At 42.7% G+C, this 19,495-nt stretch overlaps 1 protein-coding gene across 3 annotated transcripts in view; it reads right to left on the bottom strand.

The window, feature by feature from the left end:
• ARHGEF9 (Cdc42 guanine nucleotide exchange factor 9) overlaps nucleotides 1–19,495 on the bottom strand; it is a 1,106,557-nt gene that overhangs the window by 8,030 nt on the left and 1,079,032 nt on the right. For all 3 annotated transcript variants that reach the window (XM_086918380.1, XM_086918381.1, XM_086918382.1), the window contains one exon: nucleotides 16,749–16,817. In XM_086918380.1, coding sequence (XP_086774506.1) covers nucleotides 16,749–16,817 — 69 coding nt within the window. The remainder of the gene's footprint in view (nucleotides 1–16,748; nucleotides 16,818–19,495) is intronic.

Here is a 19,495-nt window from a genome sequence, read left to right as displayed (position 1 = left end):
ATTAGCCCATAGCACCATGAATCCTTAAGGGGTGATATGTTCGCGCTTTACAAATATGGATCTATATATGAATGATGAGAAATAGGTAACTATCAAAATATGACTTGATATACACACAGCAGGCAACATTCATCACAAGAAACTCATACATGCACCTGACACCCAGGGCCCTGCCCTTTTCCATTCTTGCTAGGCATTACATTGGAGGCAGAGTGCTGTCTGAAGCAGCATGACACAGACATCCTAATCGACAAGAAGAAGAACTTCACCAAAAAGGACAACTTTGTAGTTGACCATTGTGGTGAACCACATGACCTGCCTCAACACTCCCTCCCTCGGCAGGATGTCACTGAAAGGGGGATTGGGCTTGGTCTGGAGGTCTGCACAGTGGGCGATATAAGGAATAAGTGGCTGGATGAGATATTGCATGGGTAGGATAATTTTGTCAAGAAACAGGGGACAGCTACTTTTCTTGGCTGTAAACCCTAACTATGCCGCTACCACAACCCCTTCGATCAACGCATTCTCTCCAGAACACATCCTCGCCAGCTACATTACCAGCGTGTTCCAGAGAATAACCTTGTAAGGCCAGCTAAAATGGACCTATTACTACTCGAAGCAAGACAGCACTCTGTGAAAATGATATCATGGCCACTAACCGCATATGTGCCAGTCCAAAGCTACCGCGTAAATAATAATAGAGTTGGGTTCATTATTTATTAGATGCGATCCAAACTTAGGTTTTTATGGAATAACATGCATATTTCGGAGCTTGCCACATTAGACTCTGCATGGTACGGTAAATACGTAAACTTTTGCCCTATTACATTTAGCTGGTTTGACCTACCGAAATGTAATGAAGGGTTAAATATTTAATGCCCTTAGTAATCACTGGGTGTGTTCAATAACATCTAACTCGTAATTTTGACCCATGCATAAGCAGGAGTTTGCGCAGAGATTCGAAAACACTAACCAGCTTGTAATCAGGGTATAAGGAGCAAAATATGAATTTGAACACACATGACCACACAAACTCAATGTTTGCGCATGTGAACAATAATTTTCTTTACTCTCCATGACTACACCATACCATGGAACTGTAGAAGAGGCAATGTCAGCCCCAGCAAATCACTAGACATAAGTGGCACAAGACATGTCCGCTGTGACTGTTTCACAACCATCCTATTCTGCATATCTTATGCTGCTTGGCCATGAGAAGCCCTAGTAATACACAGCCCATATCCATGCTCCTGTAGTCTGTTACTTTGAACATTACAGGACTTGTGTTAACAGACCCTCAGCCACATGCCACCACATGCGTGTTGAGGCCAGATTATGCTTGCTGATGCTCTTTAATGCCATGTATAAGTTAGCATTCGCTACGCCATTTTCTTTATATGCGCCATTTTATGTACTGATTGAAACTAATGCAGTGTAATTCCGAGACATGCTCCTTGTTAAGTTTCGTATCTGTAATGAAGAATTGTCTGTGCCAGGGCATAGCTTTTCCTTGGTAATGCCCCCTCTCCCACCTCTCTGCCAGTTTGATCATGGCCCAGGGTGGAACAGCCTTGAAAGTGTTCTGAGCTGTGCAAGATACCAGTGTAGTTTTTTTCCTGTCTTTAAGCTGTTCGCCCACATATGTTGGGAAAAATCCACTGTTGGCGTGTTATTAGTTGATCATGCAATGCAGTTCCTCAGTTCCCTCTGTAGCACTCTCTTGAGACTGTGCAGACAGGGCCCCGCTCTGATCATATACAATAAATGATTTTTGGTGTATACTATCTACTGTTTCTCCAACTCTTCATTTAGCATGGAAAGCTGAGAGGTGGTCAGTGGTGACCCGGGTGGCCCTAATCGGGTCACTTCCTTCACTGATTTCCTACTTGCCATGCGATGAGCACGGGCCACTTAAACCAGACAGATGACTGAACATCTGCCACTCAATGTCATGCCAGGTCTACTTCTGTACACTCTCACTATATGTGCATCTCAGTATGGCATATTAACACATAAGCCGGTGCATTGCAATGCATATCACATACATGATATTGGTTTCCCTCACACACCTCATGTTGGAATGTTCCACACACACACAACATACACTCATATAACAATTATACACACCACTGGCACCAAAGCACTACGCTTGCACTCAACAAATCTGTGTGACACAAGATGTCTACTATTTGTAGGTTACCATACTGTAATCCAGTGTTAGTATGAGTGAAGGACCTATAGAAAGGTTTCTGTCAAAAAACACAGATCCCAATATCATACAACCAAATGCGGATATCATGATCACCACCTTGCCGCCTGTCATTTTTTCCTTGGGAATATGCTAAAGATGGGGAATCTGAAGGCAGAGGTATCCATTAGAAATATGTACATGTCTCTAGACCGTGTACCTTTACAATGTTCTAATTGGTCTGAGTGATACTGCCAAAAAAGGGCTTTTGCATGCTATTGTTAAAGTGGCTTGGTGCAGTGTTACCTTAGGTGACAAGAAACTATGAGAATTTAAGAACAAGTAAAAGGGTGTCAAAGCAATGACCAACACATGTTCTGTCTTTCATGTTCCGGGCGACTGTATGGTTGCCTGGGACCTGCAAGCTGCGTACTTTCATGTGCTCCGTTCTGCAGTCCCAGAGACGTTACCTGCAGTTCAAGGTAAGTCAGGATCATTTTCAGTTTGCCATGCTCTCCTTTGGACTTACTAGCACCCCTTGGGGCTTCACGAAAGTTATCACAGTGATTCCAGTCCAACTTCAGAGGTTGGGGTTTCTAGTTTACCTGTAACTCAATGACTTGCTGTTTATGGTGGGTTTTCCACCGTCAGTTGTAGGCAGCCTCCAGACAGTGGGATCTCGATCAATGAGTCAAAGTCACACCTGACTCCTTCAAAAAGGCTTCCTTTTATAGGAGCTCTTATGAACACAGCAGTTCTGCACCTTTCCCCCTTCATAACGTGTCCAGGACATTAAAGCTATAATTCTGATGTTTCAGCCTTTGTCCTGGATCTCGGCAGAGGGATCTGAAGAATCATGGACCCAGCGACAAGGAAACCGGTCGAATCTCATCCAGGTTTCAGAGGAGACTGCACAAAATCGACAGGCAATCCAAGGCAGACCCCTATCCCTTCCCCACTCCAAGCTGATGGAGGGGACAGATGTGTCCCTACTGCCCTGGGAAGGTCATCTGGGACAGGTGGAGATCAGAGGACTATGGTCTCACTCTCTCTCTCATTCACAGAACCTAGGTAACAAGAGTCGGAGGATAATGTACCACGTACAAGTAGAGACTGGGATGAAATTCCAGGAGACAGTTGCCTACACCTGCATGACAAAGTTGTACTCAGCACTGCAGTGTCTGAGGAGATTGTTCGGCTTACAGCTACCAAATGTCACTGATGGTCACCCTCCTCTCAAGCCATGCAGTCTTCCCGGTTGCAGGGCCACATATGCTTATCCCAGCGAAGCAGGAGTATATCTTCTGTGTTATTGCGTGCAAAGTGTCTAATTATACCTATTCTGGCTAAATTATCAAAGGACCACAAAAAAACTAATGGCATTTGACAGTGTCTATCTCCAATCTATATTTAAAATATTTACTTCTTAAAATATTTTATTGATGAAGATTACTTTCATTTGTGTTTTAATTCATAAAATAAAATTAGTTCAATGCATATACTGGTTGTTGTGCATATTATTTGCATAGTTGCAGAGCGGACTATCACTTTTTAATGATAATAATAATAATACTGCAACCTATAAAGCGCATGGCAACTTCAAACAAAGTGTCCCAGTGTTTGGCATTGAAAGGATTATTTGTGAATTGATATGTTTGAATAATTCGTTTTTAGACACAGTTATTGTAAATTCCTTTCATTAACATTTCTCAAGAAGCATTGCTTTGTGTACCAGCATGCATTTCCAGGAAATGTTTTTTTAATTTATTCCATTAATTTATAAATGATTTATAAATGCAAATACATATTCCACCTCCCCTTTCTGAATTCTCTGCTTTCATTTATAGGTTTGGCACTGTTTTATACTTTTATATTTTTGAGAAGAGATCCCCCAAGCCCCCATTTTTAATTACCCTTAAAAATAAATAAAGCGTTTTAATACTGTAAGGGTTCCAGAGTAGAGTGCTACTCGCCGGAAAAAGCACTTCAACACCCCCATCAGGGGTAGGAAGCACTATACTAATGCAAACCTTTTTCCCTTCTCTATCCCTCCACTATCCTTCTCAATCTAAATCACTGACTAACATATCCACCACTCAAATTACTTTCATATTTCAGTAGACTAATTCACCAGTAATCCTTTATGGGTTCCGGAGTAGCGTGCTACTCGACGAAATAGCACTTCAATGCCTCCCCAGGGGTAGTAAGCGATATATAAATGAAATTACAATACAATATAATTCAATTTATAGACCATAACATGATCTGCTTGAACATTGCTACAACTGCACTATGAAAGTGATGCCTCTTGCGTCATTTGGAAAGGACGGTGGGGCGTCACTTGGGAGAGCAGGGTTTGTAAGGTCACAACCTATTTTATAAGTTTATTGTTTCTCAATCACTCCATACAACTTTATTGACGGGTCTGTAGACATGATTGTTCAGACAGACCCACAGATAACCCAGCTAATAAATTCACTTTGTGTTTTTTTGGTCAACCATAGAGATATGAAAGTTCTCTATACCAGACTGGAGCGCCAAAAATGCGGAGACCAAACACAGAGCTTCACATTCAGATGGGTGGTTTCTAATGCCTGAAGTTAATGATTCTCATATATTCAGTGCTATATTCAACCATGTGGAGGTTCTTAGCAGTCGAAATTTCGGGGTCCCCACTTTCAAATTATCTTCTAATACATTTATTAAACGTTACCAACAATTTTAATCAACCAATTTTATTACACACAAAAATAAACATTAACTATTATTAATCAAAAAGTATTTGGAAAACATTTAAGAAAGCTTGATTGTAATTTTCTTCCAAGATCAAATCAATATTATTTTAATCCGTTGCCGCGGGACCATAAAAGGAGTAGGTCCCATAGGCTGGTGCCTTCTTTGCCTATTTGGTAATCTGGAACTGTACACATTATATTATGGTTACTAAAGTTTACAATCTAAACTCAGACCCTGATTTAATTTCTGTAAGGGCTTCTTGCGGGGTGGGGCATCGCTTATTATTTAGGGCACTTTTGTGATGGAAAAAAAACAAATTCCTGTGATTTCCCAACTGTGTAATTAAAGTTTGATTTGGTTGCTCCGGCTCTGGGACGTCTCGACATTACCCGCTCTCAAGTCTTGCTGTTTGGGTGGCAGCGTACACATTTCTACGCGATAAATATTTCACGCTCCTTGATTTTAGAATATCACATGTGAGAGCCGCAACGCGGCACGTCAAGAGAGAAGCAAGAGGTTGCTTTGTTGCAGAAGTTAATCTTGGTTCACCCCCCACTGACCGTTTTTCTTTATACATCTTCTATCTACGCACTCTCCTCTCTCTCGTCCTCCTGTAGAACAAAGGCTTAATATTGGTCTCTGCTTTAGCGAACATTAATCAATTACAAACACTATGAGATGTCCTTCTGTTTCCCATAAGATTATATTCTTTACCTCCCTCTCAGAGATTGATAAATTCCACTTATCAATGAAACCAACGTATCCCTCCTATTGATACCAAAAATACTGCATTAACAGGGAAAATAGAACATTTATCATAAAATGTGGGCAAAAATCTATGCAGAGCTTTGAGTTGATTATTATCAATGCTTCTGTACAGAATAGGGATCTACTATGAAACATTTGTACCAAGGATGGGCATAAACAGCCAATGATGAACTGCTGTGAAGCATTTATACCAAGGATGGGTATAAACAGCCGATGAGGATCTGCTGTGAAGAATTAGTACCAAGGATGGGTATAAACAGCTGATGAGGATCTGCGGTGAAGCATTAGTATCAAGGATGGGTATAAACAGCCGATGAGGATCTGCGATGAAGCATTAGTACCAAGGATGGGTATAAATAGCCGATGAGGATCTGCTGTGAGCAATTGTACCAAAAATTTGTATAAACAGCCAAGGAGGATCTGCTGTGAAGCATTTGTACCAAGGATGGGTATAAACAACTGAGGAGGATCTGCCGTGAGCAATTGTACCAAAAATTAGTATAAACAGCCAAGGAGGATCTGCTGTGAAGCATTTGTACCAAGGACGGGAATAATCAGCCAATGAGGATCTGCGATGAAGCATTAGTACCAAGGATGTGTATAAACAGCCGATGAGGATCTGCTGTGAAGAACTAGTACCAAGGATGGGTACAAACAGCTGATGAGGATCTGCCATGAGCATTTGTACCTAGGATGGGCATAAACAGCCAATGAGGAACTGCTGTGAAGCATTTATACCAATGGGTATAAACAACTGAAGAGGATCTGCCGTGAGCAATTGTACCAAAAATGAGTATAAACAGCCAAGGAGGATCTGCTGTGAAGCATTTGTACCAAGGACGGGAATAAACAGCCAATGAGGATCTGCAATGAAGCATTAGTACCAAGGATGGGTACAAACAGCTGATGAGGATCTGCCGTGAGCATTAGTACCAAGGATGGGTATAAACAGCCAATGAGGATCTGCGATGAAGCATTAGTACCAAGGATGGGTATAAACAGCCGATGAGGATCTGCGGTGAAGCATTAGTACCAAGGATGGGTATAAACAGCCGATGAGGATCTGCTGTGAAGAATTAGTACCAAGGATGGGTATAAACAGCTGATGAGGATCTGCGGTGAAACATTAGTACCAAGGATAGGTATAAACAGCCGATGAGGATCTGCTGTGAAGAATTAGTACCAAGGATGGGTATAAACAACTGAGGAGGATCTGCCGTGAGCAATTGTACCAAAAATTAGTATAAACAGCCGAGGAGGATCTACTGTGAAGCATTTGTACCAAGGACAGGAATAAACAGCCAATGAGGATCTGCGATGAAGCATTAGTACCAAGGATGTGTATAAACAGCAGATGAGGATCTGCTGTGAAGAATTAGTACCAAGGATGGGAATAAACAGCTGATGAGGATCTGCCGTGAGCATTAGTACCAAGGATGGGTATAAACAGCTGATGAGGATCTGCTGTGAAGAATTAGTACCAAGGATGGGTATAAACAGCTGATGAGGATCTGCGGTGAAGCATTAGACCCAAGGATGGGTATTAACAGCTGATGAGGATCTGCGGTGAAGCATTAGTACCAAGGATGGGTATAAACAGCCGATAAGGATCTGCTGTGAAGAATTAGTACCAAGAATGGGTATAAACAGCTGATGAGGATCTGCCGTGAGCATTTGTACCAAAAATGAGTATAAACAGCTGAGGAGGATCTGCTGTGAAGCATTTGTACCAAAAATGAGTATAAACAACCCATGAGGATCTGCTGTGAAGCATTTGTACAAAGGACGGGCATAAACAGCCGATGAAGATCTGCTGTGAAGCATTTGTACAAAGGACGGGCATAAACAGCCGATGAGGATCTGCTGTGAAGCTTTAGTACCAAGGATGAGTATAAACAGCCGATGAGGATCTGCCGTGAGCATTAGTACCAAGGATGAGTATAAACAGCCGATGAGGATCTGCCATGAGCATTTGTACTAAGGACGGGCATAAACAGCCAATGAGGAACTGCTGTGAAGTATTTGTACAAAGGACGGGCATAAACAGCCGATGAGGATCTGCTGTGAAGCTTTAGTACCAAGGATGAGTATAAACAGCCGATGAGGATCTGCCATGAGCATTTGTACTAAGGACGGGCATAAACAGCCAATGAGGAACTGCTGTGAAGCATTTGTACAAAGGACGGGCATAAACAGCCAATGAGGAACTGCTGTGAAGCATTTGTACAAAGGACGGGCATAAACAGCCGATGAGGATCTGCTGTGAAGCTTTAGTACCAAGGATGAGTATAAACAGCCGATGAGGATCTGCCATGAGCATTTGTACTAAGGACGGGCATAAACAGCCAATGAGGAACTGCTGTGAAGCATTTGTACAAAGGACGGGCATAAACAGCCAATGAGGAACTGCTGTGAAGCATTTGTACAAAGGACGGGTATAAACAGCCGATGAGGATCTGCTGTGAAGCATTTGTACGAAGAATGGGTATAAACAACCGTTGAGGATCTGCTGTGAAGAAAGGGTGCAAAAAGCCAAGGAGGATCTGCTGTGAAGCATTTGTACCAATGGTGGGTATAAACAGCCGATGAGGATTTGCTGCAAAGCGTTTGTACGAAGGATGGGTATATACAGCTGATTAGGATCTGCTGTGAAGCATTTGTTGAGAGGAATATCTGGCTATCTTAATAGATCAGAGAACATCTATGCATGTTTTGGTTAGACTAGAATTTTTGAGGAACAACATTTTAATTTGATAACATTGCTACAGATTATTTAAGGGGATAATAACAACACTTCTGCAATGCACCGAATGTTTAGAAACAACTGCATGTTCCACAGCTACACAGACTTCATTCATTACAACTACATGCTTTGTTACTACATGTTAGGGCAAGCCCTACAAGGTACCTACATGAGCTAGAAGGACACCAAAACCATGAGCAGTGTCATATTTCAATATGTTTATGGGGTGATTGGGTACAGGCTGTGAAATCACATACTCAGTAAGTGTTTCATAAATACATCATCATGTTGCAAACACATATGACCGAGCAATGCAATATACAGTTAGTTATGCTATCACATGTAGGCGGTAATGATGGCATAACTCTTCAAAGATACCTTCTTGCATATGTCTATGTATACAGCATTTACACTTGTATCATCTTTGTACCAAGTTTAAAACATGTATGCCAATATCTCCGCCTACGAATGATACCTAAACGTATCCCGGAATGCGCATTCCACATGTTTACAAATGATGACGTATATATGAAACAATTACTATTTGAATATCTGATTACTCGGTCTATACACTGTCCCCCCTATTGTACTTTTGTAAAGAGTCTTCTCATATTTAGGGTATTGAGTGCATCACTATTCATCACTACAAGCAAAAACCTTTTGAATGTCATACTTTCAGTCCCCCATCTCTCTGATCTAAGGAGGTAATTTAGAGTTTCGTGGCACAGAAGAACTGCAGTAGATCAGACATGCCAGTGACCCACTAAACCCACAGCTTTCCTGCCAAACTCAGAAGGGGGACCCACAGGAGCAGCCACCAGCACAGTTGTAGGCACAGAAAGCTGCAAGGTGCAAGCGGTTTGCAACTGTCTACTTTCTTGGACAAACATGATCATAAAAGTCCCCCACACATGTCTAATTCGAATCAAACTGCGTCATGACGTCGCTGGAGAAGAGCCGGGCATATTCCAGGGGCACCTAGGCGCACATCTCTTTGGGCATCAGAACCCACAGTGCAGAACGGCTTCCACTCCTAGACTGCATTCGAAAGAGGGTTGGCACCAATTAGAAACTAAAAATGATTACAGACTGCGAGCTTGTTTATTTCCTCGGAGTGTCTGCGCGTGCCAGGGGTTGCATGTCTGTGAATTGGACCCTGAGATAACAATTAAACCTGGAGAGCCGGATGAAACGGGGGTGATAAGCATGTGATTACATTTACCACACCGGAAGGTGTGATTAGAAACTGCCCCAAGATATCTCATTTCAGGAGGAATAATTTAGTTGAATAAATGAGACATGAGCAGCTTAGTGAACCAGGCGGGAAATAAACCAAAGCTGAGCAGTTAGCAGGTTTCTAAACAAATAGGAAAGTTCATTGTCCAAATTGCTCTCCCCCCTGCTCATCGGGAGGCCACAGTGCTGCATTCAGAGTATCTTGCTGTTCATTCTTAGAAAACTCGGCCAGCTAACCTGTCAATCAAGATTCTTCCACAAGCAGTTATTCCAATGAGTAAGAGTCCTATGAGAAATATTATTATTAAACAAGGGAGCTTCTGGGGCCTTCTGTTGCCCAGAAAGCTCCAGGGGATATCTGGCACATTCCAGATGGGATGGTTCCTCGTTTTCATGGGGCCACACCCATGAAAATCATAAACTCGCCCCTTCCTGTGCATGCACCATTTTGGTACATCATGGGGGGAAGCCCACCCCCCCCCCCCCACCTCTTCTCTTAAGGACTACAGATCATAGACTACATTATTGACCATCTCTAAGGTGCGGGACTAACTGGGTGCAAGGGATAGCTATGAGGCGCTGCTCTTGCTAGGTCCCAACATGAGTGGCAGGCTAGCCGACCAATAGCACAGCCACATATGGCAGCTGTACCTATATCAGCACTCCTGCTCCCAGGTGGGGAAAGGATGGGCTAGAGGCATGAAGACCCGACGTAACAATGCCATAACATTGATTGTGAGGGGTTTACATGTTCTAGTAACATATAACAGCATGGCTTAAGGGTTAGGTGTAAAGTTCCTTACCACGCCTGGAGGCTCAAGCATGTTGCATGAGGGCACCCAGCACACAGACAGTGATGCCGGGGACCACTTTGTGCAAAAAGAACAATTGATGGACAGAATGCAGAACTATGTCATACATTCACCCCTGTACAAAGATCTGGGCCTAAATCAATTGTTGTTTTTGCTCCCCATGCCAGTTTGAACCCAGCCATATGCAACAGTCCAGCCCGAACTGCCAGGCCAGGTTCTCCCTGGACTGGAAATAAGTATCCAGGGACTGGTTTTGGGGTGTCACAACTTATCACCCAAGATAGCTTGACTACAGTGGCATGGAGATCACAGGACCCACGTCTGGGCATACCCGTCCCACTCTGGGTGACAAATGCAATAAAAAAAATTGATGGGCATAATGCATGTCCACATGTGTGCACATTAAATAACTCTGTATCTGCCCTATTTAAGGTACATTCTACACATCTCCACTCCTGGCAACAGGAAGCATCAGCTGGAGGAGAACCAAGTCTACAACTTGGCACACATTACATCATAACAAGGCCACATTACATCATAAAGGCAACATTACATCATAACAAGGGCCCCATTAGATCATAAGGGTCTCATTACATCATAACAAGGCCCACATTACATCATAGGGGCCATACTTTTTGGCCGACTTTCCACCTAGAGTGTAGCATGGTGCAAAACTTGGGTTGAATGTAATGCTGCTCTTTAGCACTGAAGAATTTGACATATGTTTGTGAAAAGTATTAAAATGTTGTGAACAAAGTTTTAATTGAGTAAAAATTGACAGGCTTGCATTTAAAATCTACAACATGTTAATTTGCTGGTTTTAACTCATGGCACTTAAATTGCTATTTGATTGCTATTTTCTTTTTATCCTATATCTTAATTTTGCATTCTGCATACCATTTTGTAAAAAAAATGATGTACATTTTATTACATTTGATAAGGTTATTAGTAAGTTAAACTCCTGCCCTTTCACACACATTTTCATACATCTGCTCGCTTCTGCTGTGGCTACTTCCAGGTTAAAAGGGACTTTATGCATGTCTCTGACCATATACGGCGCTCACCTGCGTTTTGGCTAGGTAGAAATACCACGTACATACATTAAGCATATTACCAATCCATTTACACTCAGAAAACAGTAGTGTCCTCGGTACTGCCTGCATGTGATTGCTGATAGGGAGATGGCACTGGTCATGTTACTCAATGCAAATGCAAGCTCTGTGAAACTAGAAATTTACCCTGGATATTTATTGATCATGCACTACTCCAGAAGACATTACACACACACACAAACACACGCCTATGCTCCGCCTGCATTGCCTTACATAAGACACGACTTTCTGCCCTCCATAAGCACAAGGTTGCGTGATATCCTCCTAGACCTCTTTGTAGCAGATAAGCATACCAGTGCTTAATTTGAGCCAGTGGTTTCTGGTGCTCGGCATAAGCTCATAATTGTGAATACCGGCACTTATGACAGTCTACCACATGGGGGCACTGTCTATCTAATTTAGAGATGAGCACAACAGTTGTTTATTTATTCAATATACATTCAAAATGACTAATATCTGCTGTCCATGTTAGTCTTATAGCTTTGGGGGCCCAGAATAGTCTGAATCGTCACACTAATAAGAGTGTGATGGTTAGTAGTTGTTTTGGTACTGTCATTGGCAGCCCTCATAGGGGTAATGGGTAGCACACGCTGCAGTGGCCTCCTGATGAGAGCCCTGGCTCTTATCTTTTTAGGATCTAAGCACTGGAGCACACCCTTGCCATTGGCGACCTATAACCATTCATGTACAGTTTTTACTCAGAATTACCTCTAGCCTACTTGAAGACAGGCCTAGAAGGCCAGCACTTGCTCCTGATGAGAACTGGGCGTCTAATACCATGTTTGGTCATGTTAGAGGAGGTGGGATCCATGCATCTGTATTATCTGACCTGAAAGGAGAAAGATTGCTTCTACTAGTTGTTGGGGAAAAGAATTAGAGAAAGAAGGTGCCAGGCAGTGTGCTGGCTTCTTAGAGGTGTTGAGAAGAGTGTTGTGTGGGTTTGGGGGTGACAGCTGCTGCCAGCTCCAGAAGAGTCAGCTAGAATATAGGCAGCTTCATTGACAGAGGGATTAGAAAGCTGTTCTTGTTTACTCACAGACTCTCTCGTAAAATCTAGCTCCAAAAGCGTAGAGTGACATATGTCTGCAAAACCCTTCAATGCCTCCTCAGGGGTAGAAAGTGCTATATATGCCTACACTACAACACAATACGAATCTGGGCCACTTATTCTTGAGTACCTAGTGAGGTTCAATGGGCTAATGGAGTTGATCAAATCCTATGTTGTTGGTACCCAGTTAATCCATCAGTGGCCTACTATGGGGAAGTAATTATTTAATGAAGAGGGATTTGGGCTATCTTTTTGTGGAACCGGAGGAGAACAGGTGCTTGAACACTTAGGGAATTACACTGCATGAGAAAGATGCACCTAAGATTGAGGTTGCACACATTGCCAGAATGTCTATCTTATCTTTAGCAGGGGCCGAAAGGCAAGACAGGCGAATGAAGACGCATCATGTTTTGGTCTTGTGTTTTAGATTGAGTGTAAAGGTAGTGCAGCTCACTGAGTTACAGTTGTAGGTATGGAATTGTGGTAATTGTGGCGGTTGCTATCATTTGGAGTATCTCACTCTGTGGCAGTGTTTTTTGGGGCCTTATGGGCGCCTTCCTAGCAGTCAGTGTTGGTTGGTGTGGGTTCTGCAGTTTTGATGCAATGCTATTGCACCGGGATGCGTTAGAGAGGGTGGTGTGAATGAACTCATTGCATTGGAGATGCTGGCTCAGACTATGGATATCTTGAGGTCGTTCAGGATGAAGGAGTTGAAGAAGCTGGGGAAGAGTTTGTAAATCTGAATGGTGCTCATGTAGATGCTTGTAGTTGGGGCACATGAACTTTTTTAACTATGAAAAGTGGTTTGTTTGATAAGAGGGATACTGTGTTCAGAGAGGTGATGATGTATCTTGACGCACGTTATTGAGACAAGTCAAGAAAAGTGTCTCAACGCACAGCTAGTTGAGGGCTTTGACTGCATCCAGTACATGAAGAATTCATGGCAGGACTGAGCATCATGTCTGAAAGAACCCACAAAATTGATTTCCCATGAGGTAAAGCCAGATAATCCAATATAGAGAACGATTTCCGTCTCTCTCACAAACATGAACAATCGTATGTTATGCTGGGCTGTCTGGTGTGGGTATTGCAAAGCACGTGTTACCAAGATATGTATCATAGCGCCAAGTTTTCAAACAATTGTGAGATCTGAGGTAGCTGATTTAAATTTGTAGATGAGGTGATAGAGTTCCAGGCATGAGACCCCAGGATACAGCAAGTGTACCATCTATAGTTGAAGAGGAGGGTCTTGGAAGCAGATCTTAGTGTGGTGGGAGGGTATGTCAGCAGATTTCTAAAACACAGACATCCCAAACTGCTAATGGTCAGAGGAAACTACATAAGAATTTAAACCTGATCCTCTGTCTCACTGGTAGCTGATCAAGAATACCCAGTCTGGGTGATATACGAACAGCTTTCCATACCCAGAATACATATGGCTGCATCTTTGCGAACTCCTTGTTTGAAAGAGCTAAATATTGTGCATTTCCAAAGTCCAATCTGGAATACACAAAGATATTCAGCACCATTACCATGTGGAAGAATCGAAGAAAATGGGGAATTTCATATAGGGGGTTGAGTTGGATGTAGGAGGCATTCAATGTAGCAGAGATATGAAACTCCAACATTTTTTACAATTGGGACCAAAATTCATGATGTGTCCGTTGAAGCGTGCCAACTCAGTGTGTCCAAATAAGGAAAATCCAGCAGGAACAGTAGAACCCTCTACTCGAAGGGATTCGGATTAAGATGGCTGATGGCCATGCTTAACCTGGACCTAAAACCAGAGTGTAGGGGGTCTAAGATAGTGTGCATTTTGGATTAGGTCAGCAAACCAATGAGTGACTGCGCTTTCCAGGAGTTTGGCTGGTAAAGAACAAGAGAAATTGAATAAAAAGTTGCCCGACTGTGTGGATTCGGAGATTGCTTTACAACTGCAGATCTTAAATTTAGAAGGTAGAATTACAGTAGTGAGAGAGATTGTGTAGATACCTTGATTCCAGAGCAAAGAGTGTGCAAAGATCAATGAAAAGGGTGAAAGAACAAGACCCAGAGAATGGGCACAATTGTTGCTGTCCCACATATGTGTGTCAGGCAAGCTTCTGAAAAGGCTTCAAGATTAGCAATAACCAGCAAGTATGGGACTGGTGGCTAACATTTCCCAAGCAGCCGGTAGATCCATCTCCGTGTCATAGACGTGCCACCAACCACACGGACATGCTGCTGCCATGGCTTTTTCTTCTGCTACTTGTTTTTCAGAACCATTTCAAGCCCTTTCTTTGGAGAAGAGTTTCGGACTTCAGCTTGTTAGTCTATTGGATCCCATGAAGGAGACCCTGACTGAGGGAGTCACAGCGCACGTTACGATCATATGAAGAAATGCATGACTGGCATATTGCAGACGTCTCATAGAGAACCGGGCTAGTTCTTTCCTTCATCACCTCACCATAAGAACTGATCATGGTATATGGATGAGAGTGATGGGTCTGACAGAAATGCAAAAAAAACTGGCAAAATGACCTGCCCACAGCATCTTCAAGGAAGAGGTGGTAATCAGCTCCTAAGGGCGAGAGATAGGATAGTACATGCCCAATATGTTTGTCAGAAGTTACGACCATTGTGAAATTCAGAGCCACCCTCCATTACAAAATAATTTCTAAAACTATCACCCTTCTCTTTAGATTGCCTCGTCATAAGACATGTTGATGGGAGACCTGGTCGAGGAAATAATACACTAATAAGAAGGGTGATGAGAAGACGATTAATTGGAAAGTTTCAGAAGAGGTCTTATATGCAGAAATTACAGTTTCTGTGTCTCATAACTGGTTACATAGCAACATCTAAAAATGTATTCACTTCTCAGTAATGGCCATCACTCCACCTCTTACTTTCCTGATTTAATAACTAGGTTAGTCAGACACAGCAGGGAGTCAGGGATGGGGGCACGGTACTGCTTAAGTCCAAATCTATATTTGTTCATTCACTTAGGTCATTAATGGCAAACAATGTTTTCACAACTGCTCCTGCATTTAATAACACATGCATGATGGCTTCCAGGAGGAGTCGGTTTATCTCAGGGCTGCTAAAGGGTGAGGAGATCTATTCGAGCTCTTTCGGTGCTAAATCTTACCTCCTGAAGGTCCATGGCAATATAAAAGGACTTTCTGGAGGCCATTTGGTAGCGTGGTCCACAGCTAGTCACTGGTGGCTGTGGCTGGGCACAGCAAATCTAGCCCTCAGCAGGTCCGCGCTCCACCTACGGGCGCTCAACCACTGGGTGTCTGCACCGTGGCTGCCATCTTAGGCCTTAAGCGAAGGTAAGAACTGACCACAAAATGGCTGATGAAAGGTCGACCTATCTACCTCCTCAAGAAAACTGCCAAAATAATACATTTAAAAAAAGGATAGAAAGTGAAAGAAGCCAAATAAAACCATGCACTGAAAATTAAATCTATGTCAACAAAAACAGAAGACGACCATCCTCCTCGAACCTTGGAGCACAAGAAATGGGGTGACAAATCATAGCAAAGGATGTGATGGCGAAATAAAACAATCATCCTCCAAAGAGAAAAACAGCCAGTGTGGCACACAGGTATTAGCACAGTTTAATCAGCGCATACTACGACCCCCCCCCAGTGCATACACAGGTGTAGATGTACAGGCACACATGCACAAATGCATGCACGCAGAGACACACACATACACACAGAACATTGATAACTCATTCATACTTTCTGGAAGCGTTTAAGCAAAGAAAATCTGGTACGAACAATAAAGCCATTCTATTGAGTCCCTCGCACTACCCAGTTAATTAGGAGTGGGTGGTAAGGACTTGGTTGGACATTTTGAAACATGCTGGTCTATTTATATGAAGGATTCTGAGCATATAGACTTCGCAGGAGTCAATGAAATCAACTGTCAGTAAATCTACTCTTAAGACCCCAAAGCGCGTAATATCAAACAGATGCCGTAAGCTTGAGTTTGGAAATGAATTTGGTGGTAATTTAGTGGTCATGTGATTTTCAAGGAACCTACAAATGAGACCACACTTTTCCCATCAACTGGTGTGATTTGGTTGTATGTCTTGGATACTGATTTTCTGTACCTTTTTGCTTGCTGACTTTTCTGACTGTCATCGCCGCCTGCTTCTTCTGATACTCGGAGATTTCGAAGCCTGTGGAAAGGAAAAAGGAAACAAATGGGTTGTTGTTTGAGGTCAAATAATGAGTCCCAGGGCCCTGCTGTAAGGAGGACTCCAGAGATGATCCCACCTCTTCTGGCTACTGAGTATACGAGTCAGAATGTACAAACAGACCTGTGTGCTCACATCTTTACTCAGCCTCCCTCGGTGTCATTTCACATGGACACACTGATTATTGGATATAGTGAAGATATATCTTACATGGCAGCAAACTTCTAATTTAAAGTCAAGAGTTAGATTTTTCTTACCAAGTAAAGGCCTCCACCAAATCCTTCAAGGTAAAGATTACCAGCTGCCACCAACCCAGTACCCGTAACATTGCACCAGTGCCCGATGCAGACCTGTGCACCTGATTTGCAATACAAATGTACTTCGTGGAGCGCATGCAATGCAACTTGGAGTGAAGGTGGGTGCTGGAGGAACAGGGAAGCGTAAGGGAGACACACAGAAGAGGTTCAGATTGCTGCTCTGATGCAGTCACGAAGGCCCCCGCGAGACGGGGTGCAGGCACACACTTCACCGACCCATCCTCAATGGGGTCTTCTGGCTCCACACCCAAGGCCAGGTTATATAGTATTTTTGTAGACACCATGATGGTGCAGCTCCTGCTGCAATGGTGGTGTTTTTGGACGAACATCCTCCAGACTGCCTTTGTTGAGGGAGGACTATGGACTCTGCCCAAAACGGGGTGCGGTCTATGCCCCTGCTTGGACCCCCACCCAACCCTGGTGGGGTGCACTACCATTGTTCCACCTCCTAGACGGGATGCTGCTAGTTAGAATGCCACTCTGGGGCCTTTATACCTGTGCACCTTCACCTATAATACGGGCAGGCGTTTTCCCATTGGGACGCCCCACTTTCACGGTGGAAGGACAAACTGTGTGTCTGTGGAATCTGCATTACAGAAGAAACGTCACAGGCACTTCTGAGCCCTTCTGTGGTCTGGAAGTGCCAGTGCACTCACATGCCACTTCAGAGGCACACTCTCAATCTGTTATTAATACCAAGATGCATGACTCACATGACATTAAACTCAATACATTGGATACATCACCCCTGGATTAAAGGCCAGTGCAAAAGTAGCAAAAAACATTAATTACATTGAAATACAATTTCAAATGAATAACCACTAAACACAACAAAATCTTGGCTTTGACTGAACCGCTGAGCCCCCTCGGCGCCTAGAGACTCTCATGGTGATAAGTCACGCTTTATAAGATCACTGATTGATTGACTGATAGCTTCTCTTTTTTCTTTCCTGTGCTTTAGACTTGCAAGTCCTCTGCTTCATCACTCTTAGTACCTGACATTACAACCGCCAGAGAGCAAGATATGCCGGTCTATAACCCTGCATGTATGAATAGTTTACATTCTGTTAATACAGTTATTGATTTGATATCAATAATACTTATTGAATCAATGAAAGTACCAAAAACTGAATAGTTTGAACCAACACTTTAATGTCTTTCTCCATCACTTCAGAATTGCTTTCCCACTCTTGATATGTACATTAGATCCGGTGCCTGTGCGTCTAGAATTTCAAAAGAACTCTTGATGTCTGATAATGGCATGGTATTCAAATAATCTTACATTTCTCCTTTGATGAGCGGTATCCTTATTCTCTGATAATTCAATCAAATAAGATATGTACTTTCATAGATTACAGAACTTTCTCAATGAGTCTGTGTACAAAGAATTTTCAAAAGCTGTAGGTGTCCATTCTGCACTTCCAAACTCGTCAGATACTAAAAACAGTGCAATGCTCTGGCTTTTGGAGACCCACATACTATTTTACAGAAAGCAGTTAAGCAATTGTCAAGATACAACCCTACTGGGTACATTATGCTTCAAGTGTTTGCACACCGGGCTTGTCACTCAAAAACAAATCGGAAAGCTGTACAATAAATGGTATTTTACCTGGAAGTTCAGGTAATGTATTAGTGTTGTAAACTTAAGGCTGTGTTGTAGCATTGCACCAAGAAAGGCATAAAAAACTGGAGTGATCAGATACATAGTAATAGAGATGGATTTCATATGCAAGAAATACAACTACTATTACCCAACATCCTCGGTACTCATTACATTAAACTTTGAAAGTCGAAGAAGGGGGGTGGGTATTTTGCTGAGGTAGCGTAGAACCTTTCCTCCTTCATGGTGTATGTGTACATGTGTGTCTGTGGCTGGTGCATTTGCCTGCTGATATACTGTACGAGTGCACATCAAGATGCTTCGAGATGTTTACCACAACTTCAATATGGAATTGTGCGCCTGCGCGTTACGCCAGCGGGTAGGTATGAAAGTGTTGTACATCTCAATGTGGTTAGACGTATGCCATTTATTGATTCTATATTATCCAGAAGTATTTCTTTTTTCATGTAGATCCTTTCTTCCCTTTTTGTTAACTTTTTGTCTTACGTCACAATGTGTCACTATGGAACCCTCGTTGGATTTTATGTGATGTCATTCTACTTGCCTTCCATCACCTGTCCAGACCGGTTAACCAAATCTTGCCTGTGGGCCTTTTAGCTATATTTATTCTTAAAATAAATATCTATTTATTCATCTACTACTCGCCTTTCTTCATTCCGCAACAGAAAGGTACCCTCATGTCTCTAGGTTCTACCGCCTAAACATAAAAATATCCTCAGCTG

The sequence above is a fragment of the Lissotriton vulgaris genome, chromosome 4_1, assembly GCF_964263255.1.
Source record: "Lissotriton vulgaris chromosome 4_1, aLisVul1.2, whole genome shotgun sequence".
NCBI lineage: Eukaryota > Metazoa > Chordata > Amphibia > Caudata > Salamandridae > Lissotriton > Lissotriton vulgaris.
This window is presented reverse-complemented; position numbering and strand designations above follow the sequence as displayed.